Source organism: Carcharhinus amblyrhynchos, chromosome 4, assembly GCF_965287045.1.
Source record: "Carcharhinus amblyrhynchos chromosome 4, sCarAmb.v2.hapA, whole genome shotgun sequence".
NCBI classification, from domain to species: domain Eukaryota; kingdom Metazoa; phylum Chordata; class Chondrichthyes; order Carcharhiniformes; family Carcharhinidae; genus Carcharhinus; species Carcharhinus amblyrhynchos.
The window spans coordinates 28,729,320-28,741,149 of record NC_137327.1 but is presented as its reverse complement, the minus strand read 5'-3'; the positions used below and the strand labels follow the sequence as shown (position 1 = coordinate 28,741,149).

The window sequence follows — 11,830 nt, the reverse complement described above, 5'->3', positions numbered from 1 at the left end:
GACCAGACCATATGAGGGAGGCAGATTTCCTTCCTTGATGGGCGGTTATGAAAATCTGGCAGCATCATCATCATCACTTCTGAGACTAGCCTTTCATTAGTTAATTAATCAAAGTTAAATTCCCCCAGCTACCATGATGAAATTTGGACTTACACTGGAACATTAGTCCAGTCACAATACCATTATGCTACTATTCCATATATCACTTTATCTGGCTTTGTTTTAATGCCTTTGTGACAGATCTTGATGTGTTTATTATGTTAACCATGCTATTTAAGTACAAGTTGTTGCAGTATGGTGGATGATTTGGCCATGGAGAGTGAGCAAGTAATGTTCAAGCTTGATGAGGCTAAGCCATATTTGATGATGGACAACCAGAGTGGATTGTCAACTGTGCTGTCATATGCAACCTATGGAGCTGAGGCAACAGAGAGTCTGCTATGCCAGGGAGAATAGGGAGCATGATAATAGTAATAAAAGTCTTTTGAAGTGGTTGGAATATCAAAAGATGCAAGGACTATTGAGTTGGATGATCAGCCACGATCATACTGAATGGTGCAGAACAGACTTGAGGACCAAATCGTAGATTCCCTACTGTACAAAAGGAGGTCATTCGGCCCATCAAGACTGCACCTACTCTCTGACAGAGTGTCTTGCACAGGTCCACTCCCCCACCTTATCTTATCCCTGTAACCCTGCACATTTTACCATGATTAATCCACCTAATCTACACATCTTGGGACACTAAGGGGATGACCAATCACCTAACCTGCACATCTTTGGACTTAGGAAGGAAACCAGAGCTCCAGGGGAAACCCATGCAGACACGGGGAGAATGTGCAAACTCCACACAGTGACCAAAGGCCAGAATTGAACCCAGGTCCCTGGTGCTGTGAGACAGCAGTGCTGACCACTGTGCCACCATGGTGCCTCCTATTTTCTATGTTTCTATAAAATGAGACCAGGCTTATATAGTGAAGTGCTCTACTTCCTGGACAATCAAAGCTAAGAAGTGCTGAAATGGGCCTTTCAAGAACAAATGAACTTAATTGTTAGCCAAGATTGAAATTTGAATATGTCTGAGAAATCAAATATATTTGAGAAATCAATATTTAACCCCTGTACGAGTTCATTATCTTAAAAATATTGAAAAGGTATTTTCAATGAGGCTGCAAATTTTTGTCAACAGCCAACCCAAAACTGAGAACATTTAGGGACAGCCAACAACCAAACCTTTGCTTAAGATTTTGACACTATAATAACCAATTAAAGGTATTGCTACGAGATACCTATGTAATGCTGAGCTCATAAGATTGTTTACAAAGTTAGCATTATACAAACCTGGCAATCCAAAATTCTGGTTTTACTATTTTCTCATTACTTTTCACAAGAATTTCCATTTATTTGTTTGTAGCAATTTTCTAGCATTCCATTAAAATTAGACAATTTGGTCCTGATTATTAATATATTTATCCTTTTCAGAGTAATCTGGTTCATCTTCAAACTTTCTTTTAAAATATCCCAACATGTTGTTGCATTCATTTATTAGGCTGTGTTGCTCATCACTAATCTCTGCTTCTGGTTCAATAGAAATGCTTTTACTTCTGTATATTCTTCTGCAATAATTTGTCATTTCCTTCAATTTAGATATTCTGTTGGCAACTGGCAAATTGTACTGTGTTTCCACCAGAATCTATCTTGCCACATACATCTCATAGAAGATTTCCAGTAGTTTATAAAACGTTTGTCTGGTGCTGCAGTGTTGATTTTCATCTCCTTCTGTACATTTCTTTGAATGAGTTGCTGTTTGTTCAGGTACATTGTTGTGGTCAAAATGTTCATTCTCAATCAAGCTGCTTACACTGTCTGTCATTGACCTGTTGTTGCTTGCTGATGTAATTTCCTCCTCTGCTGAAAGTCACTCTCTGTTTATGGATTATAGTCTGCTAATGAGAAGATTTTAGCCATTTCCAATATGCTCTATTTCTGACTACACTCTGATTCAAAGTTTATTCCTTTTTCCTTATGCTTTAATCACAAAATAATTACAGCTGAGGACCAAGCTTTGGGCCATCTTCCATTCAACCATTCAAAAGCACTCCAGCCCTCTCCACTATTGTGGCATTTAATTTTAAAAAAACTCTAAAGTTTCACCTTGACTCTTATCTGAAACTTCATTCTAAAATTGACCATTGTGCACAACTTCTTCATATTGGTCTTAAATTTATCTTTCACTCATTCAAAATTGTGACTTTTGTTCTACTCTTCAGGTTCTTTTGTTCTACTTTCCAGGTTGAAAAGTGTAGGCATCTCCAGGCTTTCTTCATTTCTTAAAACTTGTGGCTCTTCTCTGTACTGCCTCTCACACTTCAATGTTACTTTTGTTTTTCTGTGACCGGACTGAACATAATATTCATGGTCCAACTAAAGTACACCTTGATCACAGCTTCCTCTGACCTTTATTTACTGTTTTGCCTAAATTGATTCCTGCTCTATTTTAATCAGATATATTGAGACTTGAGTTATTGAGGTTATCAATTATCTTCTAACTTTCTCTTTAACTGTTTCAATACCAGCCTTAGAGTATGAATGCTACCCTTCACTTTAAAAGCAAAACACTGCAGATACTGGAAATCTGGAATTAATACAGAAAATGTTGGAAAAACTCAGCAAATCTGGCAGCATCAGTGGACAAAGAAACAGAGTTTACATTCTGAGTCCATCTATATTTTTCTTTGTCCACAGATGCTGCCAGACCTGCTGAGTTTTTCCAACATTTTCTACTTTTATTCACATTTTTCTTTCCAGGCTCAAAATTTTACAGTCATTTGCTTTAAATTTCACCTGTCATTGTTCTGCCCAGCTAAATACCCTGCACCTCATTCTTTAATTTTTAAATAGCTTCATTCAATTCTTTTATTTCTCCGAACAATCTGATCATTTTCTGAATCTGTCATTGGTATAAATTAAAACAATGCTTGTCCCAACACTGATCGCTGAGTCACCCTTATCAGAATAGCATTTCCCCTCTCTCTCACCCACTGCCCCTTGCCCCACTGTTTACCAATCCAGAAACAACTTCACTGACACAAATTCACTTTTATCCTTTGATTGAACTTGTAGCCTTTGTGTGGAACTTCAGCAAGTGTCCTTTGGAAATCCAAGCACACCACATTCTAGGATTTAGCACTGTCCACTTGACTTGTCACCTCCTCAAAGTAGTCAAAATCTGTCAGGCTGGATCTTCTCTTTCTGAAGCTGCAGTGCCTATAATTTATTTGGGTAGTGTTGTACAAGATTATCTTAAAATTTACTCCTAACAACTGAATGAATTGAAATTTCAGGTTAGTAAGAACTATTTATTTCAGTAGCCAAGATATCTTGTGGAGTTTTTCTAATGATAAGTTAATGAAGGAAATATAGCCAGTCTTGAGAGTCATGCATGAACTATTGTGTGATAAATGGGAAGGGGACCAAATCCCAATGTGGTTAGAAGAGCAGGCCATTCATCAAATGGTAATCTTTGAGAGTTAAAATTATCAAGCCATAGACATTAGGGAACTTCCCACTTGTCATGTCCACCTGCTTTGTGTTTGAGTTAAAACTTTCAGTTTAAACAAAAGATAAATGTTTTCCACACAATTGGTGCACTGGGATGTGCCACTGAATTGTAGTGTGCTAAGAATAATGATTGCAAAGTGGGCCTCAGAACCCCATGACTAAAACTGGCATCTGCATACAAAACATTGAAGTATTTCAAATACCTGCCACTGTATTCAATTAGTGTATATTGTACCCCAGCTACACTCTTTTGGCTTAGGGCAACATTCTAATAACTAGTCACATATAACAAGACAACAATTTCCAGGTAATGGTGAGTAACATATTACCATCACTTCATACTTGCTTCAATACTTATTTTTGGTCTCCACACTGAACTCTGTTCCCTAATAATGGATTCCATCCCGCTCCATGGCCAAAGTCTGAGATAAGCCAGGCTGTCTGCAATCTTAGCAACACATTTGATCCTGAGGTGAGCTTCTAACCTTATATTTGTGCCATCACTAAGACCGTCTATTTCCACCTTTGTAACATTGCTTAACTGCTCCCTATCTCAGCTCACCTATTGCGAAACCCTCATCATGTGCCTTCATTACCCGCACACTCGACTATTCCAAAGCATTCATGGCTGTCTCCCACATTCTATCCTATAAACTTGAGGTCATCCAAAATGTTGCTGGCCATGTCTTGTTTTCTATTACTACTATTCTGACTAACATTCATCGGTTTCTGGTTAAACAATTTCTTGATTTTAAAATTCTTATTGTGGTTTTCAAATTCCTCCATGGCCTTGCTCCTGATTCCTTTCTCTGTAACTTTCTCCAACCCATAAATCTCCAAGACATCTGTGTCCTAAATTCTGACAAATTATGCAATCTCAATAATCATTTCTCCATCATTGGAAGACATACCTCCAGTTGTCCAAATCTATCTCCCTCTACCTCTCATCTCTCTACCTCGCTTTCCTTCTTGAAGACACTTCCTACAACCTACCTTCTTTGATCAGATTTGTTCCTCTGACTTAAGCAGTGTAGAGAGTTAGGTAGAAAGTTAAAAAGCAGGACCGCTAAAGGTTGTAATTTCAGGATTGCTCCCCATGCCACAACCCAGTGAGGCTAGAAATAGGAAGATAGTACAGCTCAACGCGTAGCTAAACATCTGGAGGGAGGGTTTCCAATATCTGCACCATTGGGATCTCTTCCGGGGCAGGTGAGACCTATACATGAAGGACGGGTTGCATTTAAACTGGAAGGGCATAAATATTCTGGCCGGGAGGTTTGCTAGTGTCACACGAGAGGATTTAAACTACTTTGGCAGGGAGGGTGGAAATCAAACCAAAGGTGAATTAGCTGAAGGGGAACTAGAAAGTAGGGTCAGCAAGACTCAGAGAAAGAGCAGGGAGGATGTGGTTGCTTATCAGAGGGTTTGGTGGACTGAAGTGCATTTGTTTCAATACAAGAAGCATAACAGGTAAGGCAGAAGAACTTAGAGCTTGGATTAGTACTTGAAATTATGATGTTGTTGTGATTACAGAGACTAGGTTAAGGGAAGAACAGGACTGGCAGCTTAACATGCCAGGATACAGATGTTTCAGGCAAGCTAGGGGTGTTGTAAAAGGGGTGGGGGAGAATATGATGTGGAGATACCAGCGTTGGACTAGGGTAGGCACAGTAAGAAGTCTCACAACATCGGGTTAAAGTCCAACAAGTTTATTTGGCAGCACTAGTTTTTGAGAATATCACAGCAGTATTGTGGGTGCACACCTCAAAGGGCTGATACAGCAAGGCAATATGGGTAGAGTTCAGGAATAGGGAGGGTGTAGTCACAATGTTGGAGGTTTGCTATCGGTCGCCCAAAGCCAGCGGGAGATAGAGGAACAGATATATAGACAGATTTTGGCAAGGCGTAAAAGTAACAGGATTGACTCGGACTCATTTTGTGCTAGGTGCATGAATGGGGCAGAGTTTGTCAGGAGCACCCAGGAGGGCTTCTTGAAACAGTATGTAGATAGTCCAAATAGGGAAGGGGCCGTACCGCATCTGGTATTGGGGAATGAGCCAGCCAGGTGGTCGACATTTCAGTAGGGGAGCAATTTGGGAACAGTGACCACAATTCAGTAAGCTTTAAGGTACTAATGGATAAAGATAAGTGTAGTCCTCAAGTGAAAGTGCTAAATTGGGGAAAGGTTAATTACAACAATATTAGGCAGGAACTGAAGAATGTAGATTGGGGGCAGATGTTTGAGGGCAAATCAACATTTGGCATGTGGGAGGCTTACAAATATATGATAGGAATTCAGGACCAACACATTTCTGTAAAGATGAAGGATGAGTATGGCAAGTTTCAGGAACCTTGGATAACGAGAGATATTGTGACCCTAGTCAAGGTGAAAAAGGAAGCATTTGTCAAGGCTAGGAGGCTGGGAACGTATGAAGCAAGTGTGAAATACAAGGAGAGTAGAAATAAACTTAGACAAGGAGTAAGTAGGGCTAAAAGGGGTCCCAAAAAGTCATTGGCCAGCAGGATTTAGGAAAATCCCAAAAGGCTTTTTATACATATATAAAGAGCAAGAGGGTAGCCAGGGAGAGGGTTGGTCCACTCAAGGACAAGGGAGGGAATCTATGCGTGGAGCCTAAGGAAATGGGTGAAATGTTGAATGAGTACTTTGCATCAGTATTTACCAAAGAGAAGGACTTGGTGGATGATGAGTCTGGGAAGGGTATGTAGATAGTTTGATCATGTTGAGATCTAAAAGGAGGAAGTATTGCGGGTCTTAAGATTAAGGTAGACAAGTTCCCAGGGTCTGATGGGATATACCCCAGAATACTGAAAGAAGGTAGAAAATTGCTGGGGCTTTGACAGAAATCTTTATATTCTACTGGCTACAGGGGAGGTCCCTGAGGATTGGAGAATAGCCAATGTTGTTCCTTTGGTTAAGAAGGGTAACAAGGATAATCCAGGTAATTACAGGCCAGTGATCTTACATCAGTGATCTGATGTCAGTGATAAGGAAATTATTGGAGAGGATCCTTCAAGGCAGGATATACTCCCACTTGGAAATAAATAGATGTATTAGCGAGAGGCAACATGGTTTTGTGAAGGGGAGGTCACGTCTCACTAACTTGATCGAGTTTTACCAGGAAGTGATGAAGATGATTGATGAGAGTAGGGCAGTGGATGTTATCTACATGGACTTCAGTAAGGCCTTTGACAAGGTCCCTCATGGCAATCAGCTACAGAAGGTGAAGTTACACAGGATCAGACGTGAGTTGGCAAGATAGATATAGAACTGACTCGACCACAGAAGACAGAGGATAGCAATGGAACAATGCGTTTCTGAATGGAGGGCTGTGACTAGTGGTATTCCACAGGGATCAGTGCTGGGACTTTTGCCGTTTGTAATTTATATAAATGATTTGGAGGAAAATGTGACAGGTTTGATTAGTGAGTTTGCGGACGACACAAGGGTTGATGGATTTGCAGAAAGTGATGAGGACCATCAGAGGATACAGCAGGATATAGATCAATTGAAGACTTGGGTGGAGAGATGGTAGGTGGAGTTTAATACAGAGAAATGTAAAGGTCTAATAAAGATAGGAAATATACAGTAAATAGCAGAACCCTTGAGAGTATTAATAGGCAGAGGGATCTGGGTGCACAGATACACAGGACACTAAAAGTGACAATGCAGGTAGACAAGGTAGTCAGGAAGACATACAGCATGCTCGCCTTCATCGACTGGGGCACTGAGTTTAAAAATTGGCAAGTCGTGTTGCAACTTTTATCGAACCTTATTTAGGCTGCACTTGGAATACAGTGTTCAATTCTGGTCGCCACACACCAGAAGGATGTGGAAGCTTTGGAGAGGGTTCAGAAAAGATTTACCAGGATGTTGCCTGCTATGGAGGGCATTAGCTACGAGGAGAGGTTTGAGAAACTTGGTTTGTTTGCACTGGAATGACGGAGGTTGAGAGGCAACCTGATAGAAATCTACAAGGTTATGAGAGGCGTGGACAGAGCGGATAGTCAGAAGCTTTTTCCTAGGGTGGAAGAGTCAATTACTAGGGAGCATAAGTTTAAGGTGAGAGCGGCAAGGTTTAAAGGAGACGTACGAGTCAAGTTTTTGTTTACACAGAGGGTGGTGGGTGCCTGGAACTCGCTGTCGGGGGTGGTAGTGGAAGCAGGTATGAAAGTGACTTTTAAGGGGCATCTTGACAAATACACGAATAGAATGGGAATAAAGGGATAGAGGGGTCCCCGGAAGGGTAGGAGGTTTTAGTTCAGTTGTGCAGCATACTTGGTGCAGGCTTGGAGGGCCGAAGGGCCTGTTCCTGTGCTGTAATGTTCTTTGTTTAATATCTCCTTATGTGGGTCAGTGCCAAACTTCGTGTTGCAGTGTAATACTCCTGTAAAGCACTTTGGCATGTTTTATTACATTAAATATGGAATATTTGTTATTATTGTCAATGCTCTAAGAAAAAAGTTATGGCCCTTATCACAAGGCTTGTTTTGTCGTAAGCATTTTTTTAAAAAAAATCAATCCACCTCTGTTGTAACTATTTGCAATCCTAAACCTGAAATTGTCATCAAACATTCAGAAACAATGCACCAATTCCACCCTTTCTGAATAAGTAATGAATAAATTATTTTTCCAGTCAATTCAATCTTACTGGCCTCAGAATAATTTTCTGCTGTGCTTTTATATCTTACTGTACCTTAAAATTTACAAAGTTTGTCTCATCAATTTCTCTTACAGATTTAAATACTTGTGTCACAGGATCTTCACGTATATCCTAATCAAATGAAATAAACAAAGCTTCCTCCATATTCATCAACTTAGATCTTTAGTCCCAAGTAATCTTAGTTGTTCCTTTTGCATTTTTTTAAAATCATGTATATTTTTCTGTCTAGAAACCAAAAACAATTAAAATATTCCAAATTTACTGTAAAATATTGAAGGAGCTGGACATATTACCTCTGTTGACGTGAGCACAAGGTCCTTGTTAGGCACTCAAAAAGCCTTTTTAAACTGTTGTATGACGCTGTCATAATGGTTATTCAGATGTACATGATGTAGCATATGATGATTTAATATCAATTTCCAGAAGGTACAAAAGTGCAAAACATTTTTAACAAAAATATCATATTGAGTACATATTAATTATATAAAGGTGCAATTTTAAAAAACCTATGATTAAGCTATGGAAAAACCCATCTGGTTCATTAATATCCTTTAGGGAAGATCTACTGTTCTTACTTGGTCTGGCCGGCATGTGGCTCCAGTGCCACAGCAATGCTGATTCTGCACCAGCAATGTGGTTGATTTTCAACTGCCCTCAGGCAACTAGGGTTGGGCAATAAATGCTGTCCTGCCAGCAACACCCATATCCCACGAATGAAACGCAAGTACTAAGCTCAGATTTAAAATGAACATTTAGAATATGTTCCTCTACATTACAGTCCACTGGACTTCAAGATTTTGGATTAATTGCTAGCATAATTTTTAAGGCAGGAGATGTCTTATTAGACATTTCACATTCCATGCACCCACAAAGACACGGGGATAATTTGTGGGTTTTCTCTGGGTGCTCCGGTTTCCTCCCACAGTCCAAAAGACATATTGGTTAGATGCATTGGCCATGCGACATTCTCCCTCAATGTATGCGAACAGGTGCTGCAGTGTGACCACTAGGGGAGTTTCACAGTTACTTCATTGCAGTATTAATGTAAGCTAACTTGGGACTTATTAAATAAATGATAATGCGCAGACTCCGCACAGACAAGCAGGGCTCAAACCCGGGTCCCTGGTGTTGTGAAGCCACGATGTGGAGACGCTGGTGTTAGACTGGAGTAAGCACAGTACGAAGTCTCACAACACCAGGTTAAAGTCCAACAGGTTTATTTGGTAGCACAAGCTTTCGGACGCTTACTGCGCTGTGAGGCAGTTTACCCTCTGGGCCTTTTACTATATTTGAAATTAAAAAAGCACTCCAAGCGTGCGCAGCTTTGCATGCATGAGGGCAGTACCACATTGTAAAATGCACTCCCTTAAATCCAGGTAATCCCTGTCTGTCTATTCCGATGGGGAACAAGCACATTCTCAGCTAACGACCTGTGCTATTTGTTGGAGTGGAGTGGAGCCGGGTCACCGCAACCGCTGGTTCGGAGGAAGGGAAGAATGAGATGGGGAGGTCTTGGAACAAGGGGTCCCCGAGGCACCGAGGCCAGCAGACATGAGGCGACACTCCAGCTGAGTGAGTGAGCGAGCGAGCGAGCAGCGCGGCCTGCGGCCGACCCTCACCTACCTCCTCACCGGTTACCATGGAGACGCCAAACGGGACCTCCGACCCGGAAACAGAATCTAGTGGGCCACCGACTCCCAAAATGTCGCTGGTGGAGTGGCCGTCGGTGGACATCCTGCTACCAGCGGTTGATTCTCTGTGGTAGAGTTGGGGCAGCGGCGGGTGGAGTAAGAAATTTGAGAGAGTGGAAGCCGCCGGGGAGGGTGTCTGTCCGTCCAGCCGGCCAGCTCAGGGCGGGCCCCGGGATCCGCTGTCAGCTTGCCTGCTCTGCCCCGACTCGGCGGCCAGCTCACACTGTCACTGGTCAGATATTAAACCCAGGCCCCGAACACATTCCCGCTTACATGTCAAACATCCCATGGCAATTTTAGCCCCCCCCCCCCAAAAAAAAGAGGGAAAAGGGAGTTCTCGCCCAATATTTATCCTTCAATCAACAACAATACAGATGACCTGGTCATGATCACATTCTTGCTTTTGGGGAGCTTGCTGTGCTCAAATTGGCAGCCGCATCTCCAACTACTGCAACGGTGATTTGGTTACTGGGATTTTGACCTAAAATGGGCGGCTGGAATTGGAAAAATGCTGGTAAAACTCAGCGGGTCTGACAACATCTGTGGAGAGAGAATAGAGTCAATGTTTCCAGTCTGGATAAAGGGTCGTCCTGACTCGAAACGTTGGCTCTATTCTCACTCCACAGATGCTATCAAACCTGCTGATATTATGCAGCATTTTTCTGTTTTTGTTTCGGATTCCAGCATCTGCAGTATTTCGCCTTTATATACAGGAATAACGGGCCTTGGTTATGACTGCATAAATAAAGTCAGGGCCATAATATTTGGCTTCATCTGTTGCAACCAGTAGTTTTCCTATCATTCACAATGCCTTATTTTTACTGTCAATGAAGTAGGATCGCCTGAAGATCCTAGATCTCTGACAGTCATGGATATTCACCTTAATATTAAACACTTATAGTCATTATCAACATGAAAAATATTTTATTGTCACTGGAACTAACTTGACTGCAATCGCTGCTGAACTGAAATTGAGGATTTTATGCGATGACGTATATGGTTAATACTTTTAATCACTGTTTCCAGAGATCAGTAATCTCTAAGAAGAGGTGCAAGCTAAACCATGACATTTTTGAAACGAAGGAAGACTGCAAAAGGCACCGAAGAAAGACCGAAACAACAGGAAGATGAGCAGCCCAAAATAAAACCAACAACTGGTAGGCTTTCGGCATGGTACAGAAACTTCTTTTTTTCTGAATGACTCAGAATCAAATTTTAGTAACTATCTTTTGGTATGTCCGTTAATAAGCAGAAAACCAAACTAGTCAGTCACTAATTTTACAAGACCTCAAGGTGGCGCACAATTCTCTTGTACTCAGATTCATTGATAAACAGGAAACAGTGAAAAGGAAATGGAACTCATTCATGTATTCGAGGTCCTTTCCTCGGGCAATGTTTTAATATTGTTCCAAGCGGAGAGACACTAGTACATATAATTAGGACTAATAAAAAATGTCCGATAGATGAATAGAATGTGGATGAGTGCCTTGTAAATAATGACCATACCTAATATGATCAGGTTTAAAGTAGGAATAAAAGAGGGAACATTTATTGACAGGATTGGGCAGGTTTTAGAGGTAAAATTAGTTAATTGAGGTGAAATATAATGGAAAATTACGTTATATTGTAAATATAAAAAGAGACTATTCAAAATTTTAGAATAGTTTTGAATGGAAAAGAGGCTAGAAACAAACTGAAATTAAAGAAAAGTACTGCAAGTACTGGACATTTGTAATAAAAAAGCAAAAAATTCAGGAAACAATCAACAGGTCTGGCAGTATCTGTGGAAAGAGAAACCTCAATGGTTGGAATTCTGTGGCCATTCATACCTCGCGGCCACTGTAAATGAGGACATTTGATTTATTGTTGTCATATATTTTGGGATACAGTGAAAAG

General features: G+C 40.9%; 1 protein-coding gene across 1 annotated transcript in view; it reads left to right on the top strand.

Annotated features, from left to right (window-relative positions):
- Positions 1-9,928: 9,928 nt before the first annotated feature.
- Positions 9,929-11,830, top strand: part of dpy19l3 (dpy-19 like C-mannosyltransferase 3) — a 78,073-nt gene continuing 76,171 nt past the window's right edge. The window contains exons 1-2 of the mRNA XM_080186917.1: positions 9,929-10,030; positions 10,961-11,091. Coding sequence (XP_080043043.1) covers positions 10,998-11,091 — 94 coding nt within the window. The 5' untranslated portion in view covers positions 9,929-10,030; positions 10,961-10,997. The remainder of the gene's footprint in view (positions 10,031-10,960; positions 11,092-11,830) is intronic.